Here is a 23424-nt window from a genome sequence, read left to right on the forward strand (position 1 = left end):
TGTTTGCTATTACTACTAGTTCCTGTCCACCAGCTGTGATCTATATGGTCCCACTTTCTTGGCGACTCAGTGATGCAGGTATGTGCATGAAATCCAAACCAGGTTCAGCAGATGAAAGGGAAGCCCAGCCCTCAGGCTTACAACTCTAAAATAACTTAGGCTAATTTATCTAAATGCATTAGTGCTGCAATGGGAGTTGAAGATTTTCACATTAAGGGGGAAAAAAAGCTCAAATCTCTGATTTTTAACCCATTAGGAAAGAAAAAAGAAGACAGGTAGAGAAAAGGGTCAATTGCCAAACATCAAGGTACCTGACATTCCCCCAAATATCTACTTTTCCACCTCCTGCAACTGCTTTTTTAATACTTCCTGAATCATCTCAATTTTTCCAAGTAGAATTGTATAAATGCTAAGTTTTAAAATGAAATCTGACATTCCGATGGCACTTGTGCCCTTTGCAAAGTATTTTCACTTAATCTCACTTTCAACTCTATAAGTGCCTGTGAGGAAGGCAGATGTTTACCTACAGCTGTGGTTCTCCAATCTGGCTGTAACCTAGAATCAACTGGAGACTGTCTATGGCCCAGGCCATAACCCAGACCAATTAAGCCAGCATCTCTGGGGGTGGGCTCGAGCATTTTTAGCACACCTCTCCGGTGATCTGATACTTCCAACATGTAGCAGAAGTTGGGAGCCTCTAGCTGTTCCTATTGTTCCTCCAGCTCCAAAGATGCCTTCTCATTCTCTGTTGGAGAAAGGAGATCAAGGGTCCTTGTTCCCCCACTGCAGAGCACTAGAGACCAGGGCTCAGGAAGGGTAAGTGACTTGCTAAGTAAGAGGAAAGGCCAGAAACAGAATCGAAAACTCCTGACTGGGGAGCACTCCATCCTGGCTGTGTGCTTCCGCTTCATGCCGGCCTCCGAGCTACCCACTAACCCAGAATGGAGAAGCTGAGCTGCTCTTCTGCAGCGTAAGGTGCTGTGGAGCCTAGGCCAGAGGCGGGGGGGGGGGGGGGGCATTTCTAAACTTCATTTGTGAGCTGAATTTCGATGCCAGAAGGATGGCAAGCAATGGTGGGGGCCAAGAGAAGGGAGTGCGGAGGTTCAGTGTGGCCAATAAGGATTTGGCAATAATATCGAAATGCTCATAAGCCAATGAAGACCATTTCAGCTGGCTACATATACCTGTGCTCAGAAGGTTCTTCAATCTTGGCCGGTTTCTGCTATCCAACCACGAACGAAATAGCTCAGGTCATTCTTGCTACAAACACTTGGCCAGCAGTTCACAGACATGCATGGGCAGCAGCGTCACCTGGAAGGCTTATTAAAACACAGATTGCTGGGCTCCACCCCCTGACTTTCTGACTCAGTAGGTCTGACGTGGGACATGAGAATCTGTGTTTCTAACAGGTTCTCAGGTGTGGCTGATATACTGGTCTGGAACCACATTTTAAAAACCATTGTACCAGGGCACAAACCGTGGAGGGCCTGGTGACCAGTAAAAACCCAGGGTCTTCCATTGGCTGTTGGCAATGTTTGTTTCATGCTAGCAATAGAAATAAACCACTTAAGCTGGTTTTGAAACTCCTTGAGCTATAAAGAGACCTCTTAATATTCCTGGCTAGCAAAAGTAATTGTCCACTGGGAAGAAGTCTATCTTCTAAGGCATGACCAGTTTTTCTAAGAAACATTTTTCTCATAGAGAAACAAGAAGACAGTGGTTTATGTCCAAAAAATCTGGTCCTCAAAATCTATGAACTGAGCTAACTATGTAACTATAGAGAAAGCTATAAAATGTACTAGGGAGGGTGTAACTGCTGCAGTTAGAACTGCCAGGTCAGTGGAACTTGAATACAATGAGACCTCTAATGTGATTCTCACTAACCCCAGGAGGTAGATTCTAATTTATTCTCATTTTGCAAATGAAGAAATGGAGGCTTGGGAGGGCTTCAGTAACTTGACCAAGGTCACAGAACTAGCAAGTGACAAAAGTATGTAACATTCAAGTAGTGGTCAAGGGGAACAGCCATGGATAAGGGCTCCCTTTGAGAGTGGTTGCGAGGATTCCAGGAGAGGAAGGATTTGCCCTTCCCCATGCCTCCCTCCCTGCACTTCCTAGAGCTGAAGTCGAGAAAGTTCCCAGGGGTATAGGGCAGCTCAGGGAGGGTGTCCTGGCTCAGTTCCATTGAGAAACAGGGTTATTTCCTCTACTCCTGCCATGGCCATGGACATATAAATTCTATCAATACATTCTAATTAAAGGAAAGTCCCTTCTGGCTTCTGGAATCCCCTCACACCACCTGCTTCCCTGTGCTTTATTTCTTAGGGAAAAAAAGAAAAACCCTATAGGATTTTGCTACCACTTAGGCTTTGGTCAGCAAAAGAACAGAACAATGATAGGTTCCTAGCAACGGTGTTTATGCACGGGACCGTTTCCTTTAGCCCTCTTAGCATAGGGAAGACCAAGTTACCTCACCTGTCTTCAGTTTCCTCACCTGTAAAACAGGGACAATATAGTACCCCCTCCCACACTATTGTGAGGATTCAGTGAGTCAGTATATCAGCTGGTTTTGAAAGTGGCGGGCACAGACCAGCAGCATCACCTGGGGACCTGTTGGAAATGCACATTCTCAGGCCACCCCTGGATTCACTGACTCAGACTCCAGATGTTTAACAAGCCCTCCAGGTTCTGGTGCTTCCTCAAGTTTGACAGCCGCTCCTGTTGAATGCAAGCCCTATGAGGACAAGGATTTTTGTTGATTAATTTTCGTTGGATTAATCACTGTGGAATCCCCTGTGCCAGAACAATGCCTGGGGCATTAGAGGCATGCCATCCGGGAAGTATTTGTTGCATGAATAAATGTATCCAGATGAAACAGGAGAGGAAGGAAACCGAGGCTCCAAGGGCCTGGTACGTCTACTATATCAGCAGTGTGATGACTAGCTGTGTCTCTCACTAATCTGTAGGAAAGTCTGACTTGGAGACTGTTGTTTTCACCGTTGTATTCCCAGCACTGAACCCAGCTCATCACAGCAACCTCTTCATGACACAAAGGTCTCCCAGCTCCAAATCTAGGTTCACACCACCATTGTCAACAGGTGTCATAGACAAATCTGTCCCCCATCTTCCTAAGATGGGTAAGAGAATTCCAGAGAACACCAAGACCCTGGTCATAATGCAATTTATCTGTTTAACTATTTGCCAGTCTCCATCACCCATATGTACACCCCACTGCAGCAGGGACTTTGCTCTTTGGTGCACAACGGAGTACAGGAGCCACTCCATAAATACCTGCTAAGTGAACCGGCAACCCCTGGCTGGGTGGGACGTGATAAATACCAATGCCCTTCTGCACCACCACCATGCTCAACTCAGCAGGTCCTCAAACAGCTCTCCAGCCGTGCAAAAGGGAAGACCGAGTGAAGGGACATGGTGTCAAAGCAGTTACAAATGAATTCCAGAGACCTCCGGTTCCTGCCTCAGCTCTTTTAGCTCTGCCATGACAACTGCAATTCATTAACCCTGATTCACACACAGCCCTGAGCTGGCAAGAGTCACTGCTTCACTCTAGAAATTCCAAAGAAGGGCTTGCCTCCGATAAGGCGGGGGGAGTTTATTGATTTATGTAATGAGTGCTGCCAAGGTGGTTTGCAAGCTCTAATATCAACGTGGCTCAGGTGAGCCATGGCCCATCAGGAAGAGACTTGAGTTGGCAAGGAAGAAACAAGGGTTTTAGTTCCTCTGCCTGCGTAGAGGAGGGTAAGTTAGCCTTACTAGCAAGAGCTCCCATTTGAAAGCATGATATGCACTGGGCATGTTGCTAAGACGCGCCATGTCCGGAGTCATCTCGTCCTAACCACAACCTTCGGAGTAGGTCGGTCCTACACTCATCCTTGTTTTACAGCTGAGGAGAAAGAACTGGTTCAAGGTCACTTACTATTTGTAAGAGACAGGGCCAGACTTGACTCAGTGTCCTCTGATGATCGTCATGAAGGTCTTATCTACTGCAGGGAATGGTGTGATGTGTCAAACCAATGTTTGGCTGGAACCACACACACTTTTTTCTCCGAGTGTATAAGGTACATACACCGGATAGGTGTTTCTGATTTTTTTTCTCTGTAGTTAAAAGTTCTCTTTCCTTTTGGCTTCCCCCCCCCCCCCCCCGCCTCCTTTCCTCCTCTCTCCAAACTCACTGAAAGAGACTACGGTGGTGACAGGAGCAAGGCTTTGAAATCAGATCTAGATTCAGATTCCAACTCTACCCCTTTCTACCTGTGTGACCTTGAGTTTGTCGCTTCTCTCAGCCTGTTTCCCCATTTGCAAAATGCCAGAAAAATTACGGACGAGCAACAGTACTTAGCACATGGCAGTCACTGGCTAAAAAACCATTAAAAGTCACCATGATTATTTACCATCATTTTCTCCAGGTGCCAGTGATTGCTGTTAGTGATGCAAAGACAGACAATGGACTTGTAAGAAATTCCTGGAATACACAGGGAAATGCTCAGGGCCCCAACTATCTAAGAACAGCCGCGACAGATGCGGGATCCAAAGGCTGTCCCAGAGTCGTCTCATCCTAGCAGCCACCTGATGCTCGTATCTTGACATTTTATCCCTCCAAGCCCGTTACCCGTCAGTGGGTCCCAGGGGCTGCCCAGTGACTAATGGAACAAGGAACCGCCACTGGGCGGGGAGGAAGGCAGCGTGGGGGCCGCCCCCAAAACAGGCCCGGGCAACAGCAGGCAGCCGACTGGGGAAAGTCAGCAGCTGCTGTTGGCCTGGTGTCCTCACTGCCAGAGAGTGATGAATGGAGCAAGAGAAGGAAAAAAAAGCCAACAAAGGTGTCCCTAATCTTGATGCAGCTTCATTTTTTTTTTTTTTCTGGCTGACCATTGAGCAAGAACCTAAGCCTCCTTCCCTTTTCTTTGGCAGACATTTGAAACTGAAAGATCCCATTTCTTCCTAACAGCAAGATGTCATGGGTAGAAGCATTGAGGTGGTGATTGGGGGGTGGCATGTGACCCACCACCCTTGTCCCTTTTTCTTCCCCTCCTCCCCCACTCTCCAGTTCACCCCCTCATCTCTGTCCAGCATCTTTATGGGACGTTCTCCCTACACGACGACAGTTAATGCCTGCCCCCTACCCCCACTACTTTGGTGAGAAGTTTTCTGCTTAGGAGCTAGAGGTTACACAGCCCGCTTGATGGTGGTTTAATAACAAAATGCTGCTGTATCCAGTTTCTTGCTTTTTTCTTCCTTTATCTGACTCTGAAACAGGGATTCGAGGCAGCTGAGAGGTTTGGCAGCCACAGGAACCAGAGCCTTTTGCTGTTCTGCCTAACGGTGTGCAGGCGGCTGCCCTCTCCGTGCTGGGAGAGGCATGGCGAGAGTTTTTCACACGGACGCAGCCCAGATCCAGCCCTCAGCCCTGTCCAAGTGGGAGTGCTTTCCTCACAAATAGTGAGGAGCTGGTGACAGAGATGTCACTGAGCCACTTCTCCAAGTGAAGTGGATCCCTCTTATCCAGGGCCTCTCGCTGAGCTGGAGGCTGCAGATCCTCACCACCTAGAGCTAGATGTGGCTGCAAAGAGCTCTTGATACGCAGGACGGACAGCCACCTGCCAAGAGGTTGGCACCCCGTGTAAATGCCACCAGAACCTGATCAAGGCTTCTTCCATCCAGGGAGCTCTGCGGCAACATGGTGGTCACCTCCAACTCTCACTTATTCTAGCCCTGTCTCTCCTTACCTGCACCTGAACTTGGCGTGCCAACCTTCCCGGTAACTAAGGCAACCTGATTCTCTTCCCTTCAAAAGGGCAGTGTTGCTTTCACAGCTACCTGGGACCCCAGGGAATTGGAAAATCAGGTCAGTCTGGCTAAGCCCTCTCCCGGGAAGGGGGAGGCACGGTGACAGAGAGTAGCTGCCCTGGCTTCTCACTCCCTGGCTGTTGGGAGCACTTACCCAAGCGACTTGGGAAGGACTGTGAACTCCCTTACACACACTGCATCCTTCAGAGTTCCTTTGCCTCCATCTCTATTCTCTTGTCCCCAGAGCTCAGGTTAGTCGGCTGCTCACAGAAGGTAGAGTTTATGCCAAACAGTCTCCTGCCACGAGGATCTCACGGGCTTCTCCAGTTAGGGCTCCTTAGTAACATCTCTCCCTGAGATCCACATTAGGTTCGCCCATTGCAAAAAGAAATGTTAACTCTCGGCCGGGCGCGGTGGCTCATGTCTGTAATCCTAGCACTCTGGGAGGCCAAGGCAGGAGGATCGCTCGAGGTCAGGAGTTTGAGACCAGCCTGAGCAAGAGCGAGACCCCATCTCTACTAAAAATAGAAAGAAATGTTCTGGACAGCTAAAAATATACACAGAAAAAAATTAGCCAGGCATGGTGGCACATGCCTGTAGTCCCAGCTACTCAGGAGGCTGAGGCAGAAGGATTGCTTGAACCCACGAGTTTGAGGTTGCTGTGAGCTAGGATGACACCACGGCACTCTAGCCTGGGCAACAGAGCGAGACTCTGTCTAAAAAAAAGGAAATGTTAACTCTCAAGCCCAACTGTCAATAGGGTTCTCTGGGGCCCTGAAATGGATTAGTAAGCCAGGGCAGAGCCAGACCAGTTCCTTTACCTTTCTTAATTTCCTCATCCGAAGATGGACTTACCCCCCATAGTTGTTGAAAGGATGAAATGAGATCATAACATAAAATGCTTAGCCCAGGGAACAGAAGAGAGTAAACATTCAATAGATGTTAGCCTTTTTTATTCTTTGATTCATTTGTGGGTTCCCAAATCTCTTATTTCTTCCTGTTATCTTTACTAGTGCTTTTAAACCTCATTTCTTGCTTAATAAGTGACGCAGGATGCTCCCATACATGATAGATTCCCATGGAATGTGTGGATCTCAAACTCAAGCCTTGGACAAGCCCTCTAAGAACTTGTATATAGATATTAGCATTATAGATCATAGGTATTAGTGGATCATTCAGAGAAAAATCATGGACAATAGAGGCTTTGGATAAATTCTCTGGCAGGCCAGTTATAACTCCCACTTAAGAAAGTGTGTTGGAATACAAATTGGTGGAAAGTGACATTAGTCTGACAATAACCCTAAATCCATTTTAAGTGATTATAAATAGTAATTCACTTACAATCACTGCTACTTTAATCATCCAACATATAGCAAATTCCTATGACATGATCCACAAATGATTGTGACGCCACAAATAAAACTTGCTGGTCTACACAGTCAAAAAGGATTACGAATAATAACTCAGCCACAAGCCTAAAACATACCCGAATTACTACCATTGATCAGGAGAACCTGGATCTGAATTTTAGGGAACAGTTTACATAAGAGGAAAGAAGATCTTTACTAGACTCAAGATTGGCATTTACTTGCTGTGTGACCTTGTCCAGTCACTTGTCTCTGCACCTCCATTTCATTGGCGATATGAGAGCCTTGGATTTCATGACCAAAAAGGTCCATTCCAGCTTCAAAGCTGGATGGAGTTGTAGCTGCCACTCGACACAGGTGTTTCACAGGTCCTTTCTAATAAAAGTTAAAAGAACTGGCATTCCTAAGGGCCCCCTGTGTGTCAGACCATGCCAGCTGCCCTACCCGTTTTCACTTATTTAATGCTCATAACTATCCCCGATGATTTATATGCATTTCCCCATCCATTAGAAGACAAAACCAAGGTTCAAAGAGAATATGTCACTTCCCAGGGTCACTCAGGTAGCAAGAGACAGATCCAAGATTCCAGTATCCACACTTGCCCTCTGGTTGCCCATGACCTGGCCACACCAAAATAGTTACAAGTAAGGGAAATCACGTCTGTCCCAGCGCCATATCCCAAAGTCAAATTCCTTAGGCAGTGGAGCAGAGGTCTTGAGTCTGCAACTAATTCAGCAGGAAGTTGAATGGGGCAGTGGTTAGAAACATGGGTTCTGCAGTCAGCCTGCCTGGTGTTCACATCGCAGCTCCATGAAAGTTGAGGAGCTTCACCGAACTTGGCCTCCCTGAGCCTCGGGTAATTCAGGTACCTAGTCCCAGGGCTGTCAGGAGGATTTAAAGAAGTAATTCGTATAGCCCAATCTTGTCTGATCTTGGAAGAAGTAACCCACCTAAAGCTTTCAGCAGAGCACCTGAATATAGTAAATGCTCAATCATTATCTGCTACCTAAACAGGAGGGCTATGGATGGTGACCAGCAGTCTCCAAGCTAATCTATGGCAGGAGTTATGAACCTTGGGTTCATGAGGCCCCTGAAATTATGTGCAGCAACCTTTGCTTACACCGTTCTCTGGGAAGAGTCCTGAACCTCTATCAGAGTCTCATAAAGGTCTGTGACCTGAAGGAGGTTGAGATCTTTTGACTGCTGTAGACCCAACTTCCTACCATACAAATTATTTCTGAAATAATAGGGTTAGCAGATCTTCTTGATCATGAGAGAATTTGCTGGGTCCTCTCATCATGGCCTCTCTAGCCCCGTGGGCCTCCATCCAGTACTTATCACACAGAGCCAGAAACTGCCCAGAATTCCCAGGTAGTTGCTACAAGAAGGTCCACAGAACAAACAGGAATCAGGCTGCAGGAACCTTCTCTGGGAGGGTTAGTCCCAATAATACATTCTTCCTCAGACAGCAATTGGTACATTTATTTTTGCATACCACGAAGTTAAATGCACAAGACGCTGGCCCTTTGCTGGGAGCTTCCAGAAGCACCCAGAGTTATTCTGCAAAAGAAGCACAGCTCCAAGGGCTGTTCAGGCCTGAGCCACAGCACCTGATTCCAAAGGACCCGTCATCTTCCCAGGCTGGCCTTGACCCAGGAAGAGCCTGTGGAGCGCTGAAGTCTTTAGTCCAGTGGGCAGGGCCCAAGCTGCCCACTGGACCCTCTCCGGTTGTTGGGACAACCATCCTCAGGAATTTCGGCCTCCCAGCCTTCCCCTGGGTGAGAAGGGGAGAGGGTTGGCAAGGCGGGCTGCTTGGCTGCTCTTCCAACCCCCTGGTGAAAGGGGAAGCTGAAAACTGGATTCCCTACCCCCAGCAGCTCCAGGCCGGACAGCACACAAAATAGCTCAGCCCCAGAGGGAGGAATGTGCCAAGACATTCTTTAGGGTTGGTAACCGGAGACGCTATTTTGTCCTCAGTGGCTAAGAAATCACTTTTCTAACCGAAGGACCATTTGGCTTACTTCTTTTAAATTCAGGGGAATAGGCGGGCATCCCCATGATTCAGGTAAGGAAAAAGCCAAGGCAAACACAAACACACAAACATACACACACTCAAGGAGTGGAGGTTTTTTTTTTTAATGATTTTTTTGTTCCACAGCATTAACCAGTGGCAGGAATGTAACTACCTTGGCAGTTATCACCCCACCCTACAACACTCAAAAGTAAGTTTGGTTGTTTTTAGCTTTGTTAAATGTTTTCCTCCTCTTCCTTACAGCCCACCTCCATCTCCCCCTCTGCCCCCATGGAGTCAGGAGGGATAAGGAGAGGTAGAGGGCCTGAAATCGTATCTGAGAGCTGACAGGTACTTGGATACCATCTAACCAATCCTCATCTCTCATCCATGGAGCGCTCAAACTTCAGAGAGGTCAAGTGATTTGCTCAAGGCCACACAGGCAGGACTAAAAGGCTGAAATCCCTAATGGTGTGTGTTGGAGGGAAATTCCAGAGAACCACAAGCGAATGTCCTTTGCTCAGCTCTTTTCCAAAACGTTCAAAGCTGGCAGTGACCCCAAGGGTTGCACTGAGAGCCTCAAGGCTCCAAGTTCAGGGACCCCACGCCAGCCCAGTGCAGGTGGGAAAACACAGAGGTTCAAAGATGAAGCCTTAAAAACCAATGACTTCCGAGGTAAAGAAGGTGAGGAGCTCAGTCAAGTGCCTGGGTGTTTCTGATGCCTCTCCACTGCCTGCCACTCTGCCGCAAAACAAAGGCTGGGGCCTCAGGCTGGCCACAGTAACTAGCTAATTTATGACACTGGGTTTCCCCCCACTTTGCTGTATTTTTTAAGGACATCTGCTGTTTATATCAATAAATATAACTAGTTTCCCATTTTGAAAATAGTACAAAAATTTTAAAAGTGAGTTGACCTAAAATCAAGCATTAAATAAGGAATAGGTGGATATAGCAAAAAATCATGAAGGGGGTCCACATAAAACTATAATTGGGGAGAGTGTGTTGTCAGTTCTCTATAGAAGCTACACGCTTGCCCTCTTCCAATTACTGTTGTTTGAGAGAGGCTTCCTATCTAGGTATCATCCCCTCAGAGCCCTAGAGAAGTCCCTAGATGCATGATTATCAGTGCAGGTGGGAGCTGTCCTAGCCTTTCGACATGACATCCAATCCAACCGCTAACAGCACACCGGCCTCAGTAAGCTACAGGGACCTAAACTGGGGGAGGACATCTAAGCTTGAACTTGTGGTTGCTCTGAAGAGAGGACAAGGAAAGGGGCTACCAAGTTCACCAACACTGTAACAGAGCTCCGGGGAGTGGGGGAGAAGTGTGTCTGGATGACAAGTTTGGAGGTCAGACCTGTAAAGAACTTGGTGTATGCAGAGTGGCAGAAATATCAAAATACTTGAGCAAATCACACTTCGGGGCTTCAAATCTTCTCTTATGTTTTAAAATGCGAGTAGGACTCTGATCTCCTAAGTGTCTTCTAACTTTTAAGGAGTCCCACTATTACTCCTTCCCTTCCAAGCAAACCGTGCGTCTAACAAATACGGAAACTGAGGTTGAGAGGTTAAAGCAGCTTGCCTAAGAGACGTTCCCTAGCATTAAAAATTTCTCTTCCCAATTACATTAATGAGACATTCAGCATGGTGCTGAGCAGACTAGGCACCTGGGAAATATTGAATGAACCAAGGAGCATAACTGCTCACAAAACCTGCTGGGACTCTCAACTCTCATTTTCTTTCTGCCTTTTTTTTTTTTTTTTTTAAACCCACATCTTGTACACTTCCGGGACTCCCCCATCCCAACCCCACAAGATGAAGAGTCCAAGAATTTCACTCAGGTTGCTTTACAGGGAAGCGACCCCCAAGGTCACAGACCAGGTGAAAAGTCCACATTCCTGAGCCACTTTGACCACAGATGTGTCAACAAAGAACAACAAAGTGGTCTGGGGGTGGAGAGGTGTTCCCTCTCAGGTGGTAACATGGTGAGGGGGTGTGTGTGTGTGTGTGTGTGTGTGCGCGCGCGCGCGCGCAAAGAAATGCCAGGCAGTCAAAGCCAGGAGAAAGTCTGGAGAGCTAAGAGCCACACCGAGCCATCTCAGGCTCCACCTGCCTCAGCAAAATCATCTCATGCTGCGGCCAGCCTGGTGCCCACCAAGGTCAGGACGCGCCGGTGCAGGGCTGAGGAGTCTCGGCCCCCAGAGAGAAGAAAGGGAGGAGAAAGAGGCGAGGGGCAGGGCTTTACCGGAGGCCTCTCATCTGCATCTGCATCCTAACAGCTTCCAAGTTGCTGCAGGATTCCTGGAGAACCCGTCTCCCTCATCTGCCCTCCCCGTCCTTCATTTCCTCCCCACCCCCGCGCTCCAGGACCACCCCCCCACCCCCACGCTGCTCCCGGGCTCTTCTCGGGAGCTACCGAGGCACCTGTCAAAAAACACACCCCAAGCTGCCTTCCCCTCCGCTGAGTGCCCTTCCAGGAGTCTCCCACGGAATCCTGGGTCCCTACCACCCCCTCCAAGCCAGACGCCTCCCCCTCCCCCTCCCCCCATGCTGGGGAAAGCCTCCCCGGGAAGACGCGCTTCACCCTGCCAGGTCGCTCCCCAGCCCCCTCCCGACCTCTCCTCCTAAAGGGGGCGGGGGGCGGGGCTAGAGCTTAAGGTCAAAACTCTGGGCAGGTGCTGGCTGGGGCCTAAGTCCTGCCTCTGGGGATGGTGCTGGGGGCAGCCTGGGCCAGCTCACCCGTGGTCCCCTCGTCTCTGCAGCCCACTGGGGCAGGAGCAGCGCTCCAGGAGGTGGCGGGGGTGGGGGCGCTGAAGACAGGGCAAGAGGCGCGCTGAGCTCCCGCGCCCCCTACCCAGTCCCGGCCCGGTGGCCCCAGGGGCAGGCGGGGGCCCAAGCCGGGGTGTAGGGGCAGAGGGGTTCCCGGGGTCTTACCTGTCCCGCGGGTCGATCCAGCTGGTGGTGCGGTTCGTGTGGTCTATGTAGTAGACCTTGCCGTCGAAGTCGCGCGCCTCCTCCCAGCCCTCCGGCAGGGGCAGCTCCGGCCGGGGCATCTTCCCGAGCGCGGCCCGCGCTCCCCCATGCAGCTCCCGGCCGCCGCGGGGGCTCAGCGGCTCCAGCCCGCCGCTTTCAGTCCGGGCGGCCGCCGAGGCACCATGATCCAGGGGGCGGGGGGGTGGCGCCCGCGGATTGGGGGCCCTAGTGGGGGCCGGCCGGGGTGGCGCCGCTGTCCATGCGGCCCTGCGGCCCCGGCCTGGCGCCGCCCGCTCCTCCCGCCGCCGGCCTCTCACGCTGCCATGTGCGCCCGCAGCGGCGCGGTGCGGGCCCGGGTGCGCGCCCAGCCGGCCGGGCAGAGCGAGCCGAGCGCTGCCGCCGCCTGCCCTCCTCCACGGCGCGGCGCGCTGCGCCCTCCACGCCGCCGCCTGCCGCCGCCGCCTCCTTCTCCTCCCCCGCGCCGGGCGCCGTCCCTCCTCTCCGCTCCGCGCTTCTGCGCTCGCGGGGTTTGCGACTTCTGCCTCCGCCAGGTGCGGCTCGGGCGGTGCAGGTAGCCGCGCTGCCCCGGAAACGGGAGGCGGAGCGCCGGCAGCCTGGGTTCCCGGCTCCCCTCCCCGCGCCCAGCGCACGAGGGCGGGTCCTCGGGCCCGAGACGCGCCCCCTCGTGGGACAGTCCCAATCGCCGGCCACCCCTACGCTGGCCCTGCCAGGGGAAACGGACCGCCCCTTACCTGGGTCCCAGGCCCAGGAGGCTAGGCCAAAACCCGCCGTGCCTCTGCTTCCCAATGCTCCTGTATCTCTCCACCCCGAGTCTCCGGGACCTTGGCACAGGTGGCCCAAATCTTAAAACTCCCTGCTTTTCTGTTATATGCAATGAGGAGTCAGTCAAGAAGTGGTTAAGTGGAAACATTCTTGCGAATTTGGGAACATAAGTTTTCCAGGATTTCTGGTCCCTTCCCCCAACACACGCACCATCTGTCTCCCTATTCAATTCTCCCCACGTTGTTTCGCCGTTTCGCCTACCCTCCACCACCACCCCATTTGCAAATGTAGCTGTCTCTTCTTAAAGTCCCTAAAATTAGGAGTGCTGTGGATCCGTTTCCCGGGGAGGACTTCTAGAGGGTGTCAGGGAAGCACTTTGTAAAAGTAATAGTAATGATGTTGTTGTTGTTGGCTAAATTGAGTTTTTCCCTGTGACAGGATGTGAGCTAGCAGCTTCACCGTGTGTTCTTTGCTGTGCTACTCCGAGGTAGATACGTTATGGATTTGGGGGAAGGGGATTATGAAAAGAAGAAAAAATTAAAAAGAAATCTTGAAAAAAATTAAAAAGAAGAAATTAAAACAATCAGATAATGGTTTCTTGAGAAATTAAAAACTGTGGATTAAATACAAAAAAGGTAGCATGTGCAGCAAGTAGCTCAGATAAAAAAAAAAAAAAGTAGCATGATTAAGGATCAACTGGCTTTGCACTTGCACCCCTCCTCTTATGTCTGTTTACTGATTAAGAGTTTAACCATTTTTCGCCCTGGACATGTGGCAGGAAGCTGGGCTGGAGGAATGAAGCCCAGTGCAGTATACCCTCTTGTCTGAGCCCCACAGTCTTGCTGAGAAGCCAGCACCCTGTCCTGTGTGGGCCAGGGTGTTGCTGAGCAAGGAGGGAGTCCCATGTTTGTGGTCTCACCTCCTCTGGATAAAAAAGACCCACCATAGTAAGCCTCACCTCCAAATGCCTTCCCGTAGTTAATGACTTCCCTGAGGCCAGACGCTGGGGGTCAGTGTTTGGCCCTCCCTTCCCTCCTTCATTCCATAAATGCCAGGTACCAGAGTCGGGGAAATCCTGCCTCAGGCTGGCCCTCAACACTCAAAAGTAAGAATTTCCCATTCCTCATTGGGGGAATTCCCAGAGCCCTCCACACTTCCTCTGCTTGAGCCAAAACTACACGATATGAAAACCTCCAATTATTGATTAGCCCAGTCGCCCAACAGTGACCCAAAATGGTGCTAGGCACCTCTCACACACCATCTCATTTAAACTTCACAGCAACCCTCTGGAGTAGAGAAAGGTATTTAGTATACCCATTTTACAGATGAGAAAATTTAGGCTCCAAGATGCTAGGTTCTTGGCCGGGGATATAGAACTAACAGGACAGACCAAGGTCTGCCTGACGCCAGTGCCATGTTCTCAATCATTAACCTATGCTTTCTTTCTTTTTTTAATTACCCTACACCCCAGGACCTCCCCATGGTCTGCATCTGGAACACTATGGATGCTGACAAATGTTTGTCTCTGTTGCTTCACAGTTTTTTTGGCTGAGAAGCCAGAGCTCTGGAATCAAGCTGTTTGGGTCCACCCTATTTTCTAGCCGTGTGACCTTGGGCAACTTGCTTAATGGGCAGTCTCAGTCTTTGATCTGAAAAAAAATCACATAATAATATAGATTCCTTGGGGCGTGTTGTAAGGGCAAAGTGAGATGAGACACGTGAGGGCTTGGCACTCGCGGTGAGCCTTCATCTCAGGGGCTGCCGGGTGGTGCATTTGGAGCACCGTGCCTCTATGAAATGCGGATCAATTGAAGTATTTTCTGTTCAAACACAAGTGCGTGAACTTTCCCCTCCTGAAAATTCTGCCTGGTGGCTGTGACAATCCTAATGGCTGATTTTTTTTTTTTTTTTTTTTTGGCCTCATTTTCTAACCAAGCCTTCCTATTGGCGTTGATCGTGAAGAGAAAACACCTTTTAGGCTGCCAAGTGCAACTTTCTTTGTAGTCCAGCTGCCGCAACCCTGGCATTTTCCAAATGGCTTGCTCCTTTGGACCTTTAGACCTGGCCTGGGAAAGCAGGAAATAGAGACCAGAGCAGGAATTGACTCCTTAAGGCTTGGTCTGTCCAAGCTTCTTACCTCCCACCCACCCCCAACAAAAGAATGCCAGGTTATCTCCTGAAGCTGCAAACAGGGTGAGGTAATAAAACAGATGATTGCCTGCCCCATGTGATGGCGGGTGAATCATCCCCAGGCATTCTGCGAGGCTGAGGGCAAACGTGAAAGGGATTAAAGGTAAAACCGGCTCAGCCACGTGATAGGCCGAATTGGCCATTATTCTACAGGTGACTGAACTGCAGGAATCTGCACTGAAGACAAGAAGCCCAGGCCTCTCCCCGCCTCCCTCCTGGGGCTCTGTCTCGCTGCCCTCACGCTGAGTTAAAGGAGACAGGCACGGCCAGTGTTGGGCACAGCAGAAGTGACCACAGAGCAGGCTTTTCTATCAAAGAAGGCCACATCCAGATGGCCCAGAGGAATCAATCACCTGAGCCCGGGACAGGTTGTCTTGTTTTCTTTAAAACAACGCCCATTCCAATCCTTTCCCCCACTGCAACTGCGGAGAAGAAAGGCCATTTCCCACACACATGTTTTAGAACGTTGCAGAGAGGCAGGGTAATCTATTCCATGAAGGTGGTAAAAAGGAGAAATTAAATGTTAAAAGAGAGGAACAGACATGTCGGCAGCAGAGTTTCCTGTTAGCATCTGCATTCTTCCTGGGAACGGAGGCTTTGAGGACCTGTGCCGAGATGTTTCTTCCTGCTCCTTGCATATGTGTACTCCCTACCTCGTGCCCGCCTCCCACACGGCCCGGGGGATGCACGCAGTAATGGTGTACGACGGAGCCAATAATGCCCCCTTTCTTTAGTCATGCACTGAGGTTCATAATTGTGCCGTGGACTGCTTTTTGTTTTTTTTTTTTTCAATGATGGAAAAACATGTCCTAAGCCAGAGAAAATGAGGGTGGTAGAAACCTTGGCAACATGCGAGCCAAGGCAGAAAAGATGGGGTTTTTTTTTATTTACCTCTGGGTCTCCAGGGCTTAATACAGTGCTGGAAAATAAATGGAAGTAAGTCTGGCACAGCCTACTCATTTCACAAACAGGGAACTGGAGTTTCTATGAATAATGACTTACTGTCCTGGTTCTTATGGGTCCCATTTTATAATGAGAAAACTGAGATCTCAGAAAGGCAAAGTGACGGTCCTATCGTCACAGAGTCAATAATAGAGCTCAGATTCCAACCTACCTGTTTCCAGTGGGTTTTTACTTCCGGACACCCAGCCTATGAAGGAGAAACTTCGGGGCAACGGTCTGCATGGAAGGGACAGCCCAGAGACGCATTTTGAACTCCTGCTTTCATTTGGGTTGCATGTCTATGTGGAGTGGTTGGAGGAGGCTATGGGGACTGGGGAGGGCGCGCCAGAGCAGGTCATACCTGAGCTTCAGGGAGAGGGCAGAGTTGGTGGGAGCGTGGGGGCAACTTCTGAATTCTAAGGGGAAAATAGACCAACCTGATCCTCGACTCCCTGCCTAGTGCTATCAACAAGACCCACCTGGGGCATAGATATCAGGGCTTGAACAGACTCAGCTGTCTCTATGGAAAGAGGGGGCGCTGCTCTCCCTGTGTTGCCTGTCTGCCCCTCCTTTTTTCCTTGCTGGTTCATGTATTAACTGAACTGGATTTCTCCTAGACGAGTGGCTGTCCTGGGCGGGCAGGAGGGGTTCAGTTCTCTGGGGAGTGGGGACTGGGAGCTGTTGTGTCTTTCACCGAGGAGGAAATGAATTATGCACTGAATGAGGAGGTGGAGATGAAATCTCAGTTTCAAGGGTGGGGGTGTGGAGAGGGAGAAAAAGTGTGTGAGCAGAGGGCGGGGGGTTCTTGCAAAGCAGTGCTTTCCTCCACGCCCACCTCCACAGCAGAGGCAGAGCCCTGGTGGGAAATGGGGGTGGGGGCGCAGGAGCGGTAGCTAGCAGCCTGGCTGGAAGAAGCCACTCTCTCGGGTATTTATAGAGCTTGCATCGCCATGGTACCCAGGCGCATAAATTAAACTCCAGCCCAACTGCTTAGAGACACAAATGAAATGCACTTTACCTGTCCGCTGGGCAGGTCCGACCCCTTCCTCCCAGAACTTCGCTTTAAAGATAAGCAAACTGAGTGAATTTTACAAATCACCCAGCAGGCAGGGTGTAGGGTCGGGGCTTAAGCCCAGAGAACCTGCCTCAACAGAGTGGCTGAGGAGAGTAGTAGGAAAAACATGAACAGAAAAAAAAAAATCTGTATCTGAAACTTGGCTCTGCATCTTGGTTGATGTGTCACTTTGGGCGTGAGACTGTGTCTCTCTGAGCCTCAGTTTCCTCACCTGGGGAATGAGAGCACAGATCCTCACCTCAGTATTGACTTATGACAACTGAAAGAGACAATGTGGATGAAGTGCTTAGCTCAGCTTCTGAAACACAGAATTTATTTTAAAGATACGTTCCTTTCCCTTCTCGGCTCTTTTATTCATTTTTTTCAACACGATTTTTTTTTTGTCTGCCTATTGTGTGCCAGATAAGGGTGGTTTCTGGTCTCATGGAGCTTATGGTTTAGTAGCAGAGACATGCAATTAACAAGTCAACAAATAAATAAGTAGTGGTGTGTTGTTATCCATAAACAAAGGAAATGGTGTGCTATGAAGAATTTGGTAGGGTGGGATTGGATGGGAGTCTACACCAGAGGCCATTCTGAGGAGGTGACATTTAAGCGGAGACCTCAAGTAGCAGCAACATGAAGAACCAGAGAACATGCATTCCAGGCTAAGGAACAGCAGGTGCAAAGACCCCAAAGATAAAGTGTGTGCAACACACCAAAATATCCCTATTTCCCTGCCACTGAAAAACCACAGGAGGCTGCTCTCCATGGGGACTACCCAAGCTAGAAAGTGGTAGCCCTAAAATCCCACAAGATTCTCTGACCCAACTCCCTGGCTTCCTGTACTGTCATCTCTGTCCTGATCCAGGTAAACAGGGTCCCTGCTCCACAGCCCTGGTTACTCAGCTGCGGTTGCCTCAAGGTCCAATAAAGCCTAGTAAAGGTTGGATCCTTCATGTGCCCTGTCTTTAGTTCTCAGAAGTTTAAATATTTACCTTGTCATGGATTTCTGTGGGTTTTTCTTGCTGGGATTAGCTTAGCTTCTTGAATCAGTACTTTTATGCTTCCAAAATTTGGACGTGTTCAGCCATTATTCCTTTGAGTCTTTGTATAGTTCCATCCTCTTTCTCCTCTGGGGCTCTCATCTGATTATAGTTCCACAGGGCCCCGGGGCTCTGTTCATTTGCTTTCAGTCTGTTCTCTGTGTTGTCCAGATTGGGTAATTTCTGTCGTTCCATCTTCCAGTTCACTGATTCTTTCCTCAGCCCCCTCCATTCCACTCTCAAGCACCTCCGTGTGGCTTTTTATTTCAATAGTTATATTTTCCAGTTCAAATATTTCCATTTCATTCTCCTTTATGTCATTTATTTCTTTGCTGAGACTTTCTGTTTCTTTGCTGAGACTTTCTGGTTTTTAATTATATCAAGTATGTTCATAATCATTCACTGAAGCATTTTGTCGTGACGGCTTTGAAAATCTTTGTCAAATAACATCTCTGTCATCTTGGTGCTGGCATATGTTGTTTTTAAAATTTGGTTTCAGATATGCCTGGTTCTTGGTATGTCTAGTGATTTTCTTTTGAAACCTGGACATTTCCATATTGTGTTCTGAGACTCTAGATCAGGGTGGTTATTGCCTAAAAGCTTTCTGTTTGCTAGCCTGCCTCTTTCCTGGTCCTTTGGATAGTGAGAGCAGGCTTTTGTTGTGGAATTTTTTTTTGGGGGGGGGGCATGGGCCATGGGCATGTCTAGTTTATCCAGGCCACCACCGCTGGCACCTCATGCAGCCTCCTGACTGGGCTTCCTCTTCCCACACGCCCCATCATTCCACACAGTGCTGGCATGTCTTTGTAAATGAACATCCAATCATGTACCCCCTCAATGGTCTTCCCAGGATGAAGTCCAAGCACCTCACCAGGTGTTGTAAGGTCCAGGGTGGGCTGGCCCTGGCCCAGCCTTCCAGTCTAGATTTCATGCCTTTCCTCCCAATCAAACTCAATGCACGACTGGTTTGCACACACTCAGTCCTTCTCACCTCTGGACCAGCCCATGGACTGTTTCTCCTGTGGAGAATACTCCTTCACTGACAGTATAGACGTGGTTTCTTCCCTTGCTCCCAAGGTTGGTTGACATGCCCCTGCACCTGCTTTATCCTTCAGCCTCTAGCCTTATTTTAGTTCTCTGTTTCTCTCTCTCTCTCTCCTTTTTTCCCCCAACTAGATTGTAAACCCTGTGAGGGTAGATTTTTCAATTTTTGTTTTTTTCCCCCTTTTCTCCACATCTCCAGTGCCCAAATCAGGCCCGGCACAGATTGGCCCCAGAGGACATGGCTGTATGTCAGAGGACATGGCCAGACCCTGCTCAGGGCCCAAGGCCACCTGGACACCACCTTCTCACTGTTTTCCCTTCATATGGGGAGCAGATGGCATGATTCTGTTGGAATAATTAGAAGCCCACATGCCCCTCTAAGAAATAATTTGCCCATCTGTAGCGAGGAATGAGAATTGTACAGCATCCAAGGGTCCTTTTTTGGAAAGATTTTTCCTTTTTAGTTTGAGTCTGGAAGTTCTTTCTCAAATGTCTTTGAGAGCTCTGTATCTTTCTTATAGAACTCTGTCTATCAGAACATTAGGCAGAAGCTAAATGGGGACAATTGGGAAAATGTGAGTATGGAATGCATTGTAGATAGTATTATTGTGTCAGTGTTAAATATCTCAGGATTGATAGTGGTACAGTAATAATGTAGGAGAGTGATCCTTGTCCTTAGAAGATATAAGCTAAAGAATTTAGGAGTAAAGTGTCATGATGCCTCTAACTTACATTTTTTTTTTTTTTTTTTTTTGAGACAAAGTCTCACTCTGTTACCCAGGCTAGAGTGCCATAGCATCAGCTTAGCTCACAGCAACCTCAAACTCCTGGGCTCAGGCAATCCTCCTGCCTCAGCCTCCCGAGTAGCTGGGACTACAGGCATGCGCCACCATGCCCGGCTAATTTTTTCTATATTTTTAGTTGTTCACATAATTTCTTTCTATTTTTAGTAGAGATGGGGTCTCGCTCTTGCTCAGGCTGGTCTCAAACTCCTGAGCTCAAAGGATCCACCTGCCTTGGCCTCCCAGAGTGCTAGGATTACAGGCATGAGCCACCTCACCCGGCCTGCAACTTACATTTTAGAGGGAAGAAGGGAGAGAGCGTGCGTTTGGCAAAGCTGTTAACAACCAGTAAATAATAATTAAAAAGGTATTTGATATTTTATTCAACTCAACTATCAGAGTGTCTCACATGGAATATGCCTCAATAAACATTGGCTGAACTACAACAATAACAATAGTTACTAGGTTGCCTAAAATTGTGCATTGAATTGCTTAAGATGATCTATTGACTTCCTATCTATTAACTTCTGATATTGGGCTTTCAGCAGCTTTTTAACCAAAGAGCCTAGAAAACAGCTCTCTTTTTCCTGGTGAGCCATATGGCCTGAGTTCCAAATACATTTCATTGAGCTTATATTTCATGTAGCTTAACATTTTTATAGCAACAGTCTTCATGAAGGAAAACAAAGATAGGGGAGAAACTTGATAGATTCAAAATAAGGTAAAAAAGTTTGGATGTGCTCATGAGTCACAATTTCTGGGCTGATCCAGAATAGGAAGGACGGAGACAATCTCGTTCGTCTTCCTGGACAGCTCCCTCGATGTGCCTGCAAGAGCTCAGCTGCAGGGCGCTGATGTCCATCCGCCCCCTCATCTGGCTCCAGGACCAGCATTGCCTGGAAGGCTGAAGACTTGCACCTGCCTGGAATTAGAGGCATTCATGGGCAAGTGGAACCCTTTTCCCAGCCTCTGTCTCTTGCTGTCTTATGTTCCCATTTCATTGTGATCATAGTCGACATAATGTCTGACATAGAAAAGGAGGCTCTTGCATTTGGCACCCCTTAACGCAGTGGGCTGGGCCTTCAGAGATTGCCTGCCCTCTGACATGGACCGTGAGCCAGAGGACGGGACTTGATAGAGAAGGCATTTGCTGGGTTTGCTCACTGCTGTAAGCAGGGGCTTCCCTGGAGGCAGAAATGAGGTGACAACAGTGGCTGATGAGTGAGCATTTACCCCATGCACCCAGCTGGCACTTCCCATGTGCAGTACACATTGCAGTCGCAAAATGTCAGGGGCCTTGGGGATCCCGTCCTGGGCCTGCTTGGCATTAAAGTCCAGGGTGCAGGGTGGCTGGTGTAGCGAGACTAAGCCCCACCCCTGGGAATATAGAAGATTTCACGGGCCCATGAGATCTTGCATCTGAGTGTTTGGTAAAGTTCTAGATAAATCCCAATGGTGATCAGCATTACTGTTATTCTGAGGGTACAAAGACCAGGAACCCCTCCCCTCCAGAGGTTCTCATGCTCAACTCTGGTGCCTCTGAAGAAAAACCAATTTCCAATCAGCAAGTTAAGAAGTAACATGGCTGTCCCCAAGAGGGGCACGGATCGCCAGTGTGCTACCAGTCTCTAGATTGAGCAGGGGAATCACTGGAGGAGGTGGGAGGCAAGTCCTGCCTTCACTTGGAACCCCTGGCATGGACACAGTCCACTGCCTGGAGCTTGTTCAGCAAAGTGCTCTCACTGGTGGGGTGGCCGGGAACTCCCGCGTCCAGGTGGTGGGGAAGCTCGCCATCTGTGCAGCGTCCCCTGGGGAAGAGGGAGCCGGGGCTCAGATCACAAATGGAGCTTCCGAGCCAGAAAGACGGCAAACAGGATGAAGTCATTTGCTGGGGCGGAGGCCAACCAGTCCCTCCATCGCGGGCCCTGGTTTGCCCTCTGGAACACACAATGAGGTCCGGTGGGACCAGCATGAACTAGAAGTCAAAGGATGGGCTGCGTGTGAGTCTAGCACCCGGTGCAGTGAGCGTACGTCCCAGCCCCGTGGAGGAGTGTTTGAGGAACGCGTGAACGTGCTTTGTGAACTCTGAAGGGTCTTGCGTAGGTGAGAGACACAGGCTGGAGGCCAGGATTCCGCCATGTCCGGGAGCTGACGCCAGGGTCAGCGTTGCCTCTTCCACTAAAGGTCAGCCAGGCCAAGTTTCCCCATCCCCGCTCAACAACCCGGACCTGGAATGTGGGCTGTGTGTTTGGGACAGCGTGTGTTTTGTGCCTGGAGGTAGAGAGGATGTGTGTATCTGCACGCTCACATCTCTGTGTAGCCAACAGAGCAGGTGGCTTCTGCCGCAGAGGGCCTGTGTGTTGCTAAATCCAACAAGCAGGTGACATTCTTTTGTCTCCCTCCCCTTGCTGTGCCCTTCAACAGGGATGCCGGCCTGGAACACAAACACCAGTTTTCACACACACACACACACACACACACACACATACACACTCTTCATTGTGTTTTTCCCTGTCCTCTCCCACCTCCATCCTAGATGGCTGGAAACCTCCCCGTGGCAAAACACACTGGGTCACACCAGTTCAGAGGAAGTGCCCTGCACTGGCTCTCTGCAGGTACCCAGCATGTCGCAGAGCACACACACACCCACTGTAGAGAACGACGTGGCGCGGAGGGTGGGTGGGCAATAGTCTCCGGGGCAGTGGTCTCTGCGGCACAGTCTCCAACCGAGATCACTTTCCCTCTTTACAGGGGTGGGGGAGGGGCTGTTCTGGGTTCTCCTGGAGAGAGACTCTGGGGGGAGGTTTGTGTGCAGCGTGTTCCTTGCAGTATCACAGACAGCACCTGGGCGAGAGCGAGGGCTGCAGGAAGGGGCAGAGGGAGACGCTGAGCTGTGATGATGCAGGGACAATAACAGCTCGTCCCGTCGCGAGCTCTGGAGCTGGGACAGCTCTTCCGAGATGCCACTCACCAGGCAAACAGCCCAGTCTTTGCGCCCTGCACCGCCCAGTCACTGGATGTGGCTTCCCTTGGCGGGGGGGCTGTCACTTTGCCCCGGGCAACTCCCCTCAGGGAGGGCGACATGGGAAGTGTCAGCCACTGATGGGGGGGGTCGATCGCCTAGGTGGTGCCTGAGAGGGGGGGGTCTGCATCCCTTCCAGGGGACAGTCCTTGCTGTGTCCCCAACAGTCTACTGTGAACTGCTCAGACACACCTCAGAGTCTAGAAGAGTCTAGAAGAATGTAGAAAATGTTCTCTTGCTGATTCTACCTCAGTTTTTGTGGAGATTTTTGGTTTTGCTTTTTTTGTCTGTTTGTTTGTTTTTGTTTTGAATGGTGCAGGCCTGAGCTCTCAACCCTTAGGAGTCACGGTGCCTGCACTCTTGAGGCCAAGAGTTGTACTCTTTTTTTTTTTTTTTTTGAGA

At 49.7% G+C, this 23424-nt stretch overlaps 1 protein-coding gene across 2 annotated transcripts in view; it reads right to left on the minus strand.

Annotated features, from left to right (window-relative positions):
* The window catches only part of WWC1 (WW and C2 domain containing 1), a 147471-nt gene extending 134925 nt beyond the window's left edge, over nt 1-12546 (minus strand). For both annotated transcript variants that reach the window (XM_069483879.1, XM_069483877.1), the window contains exon 1: nt 12121-12546. In XM_069483879.1, coding sequence (XP_069339980.1) covers nt 12121-12239 — 119 coding nt within the window. In that variant the 5' untranslated portion in view covers nt 12240-12546. The remainder of the gene's footprint in view (nt 1-12120) is intronic.
* Nucleotides 12547-23424: the final 10878 nt, after the last annotated feature.

Source organism: Eulemur rufifrons, chromosome 10, assembly GCF_041146395.1.
Source record: "Eulemur rufifrons isolate Redbay chromosome 10, OSU_ERuf_1, whole genome shotgun sequence".
Lineage (NCBI taxonomy): Eukaryota > Metazoa > Chordata > Mammalia > Primates > Lemuridae > Eulemur > Eulemur rufifrons.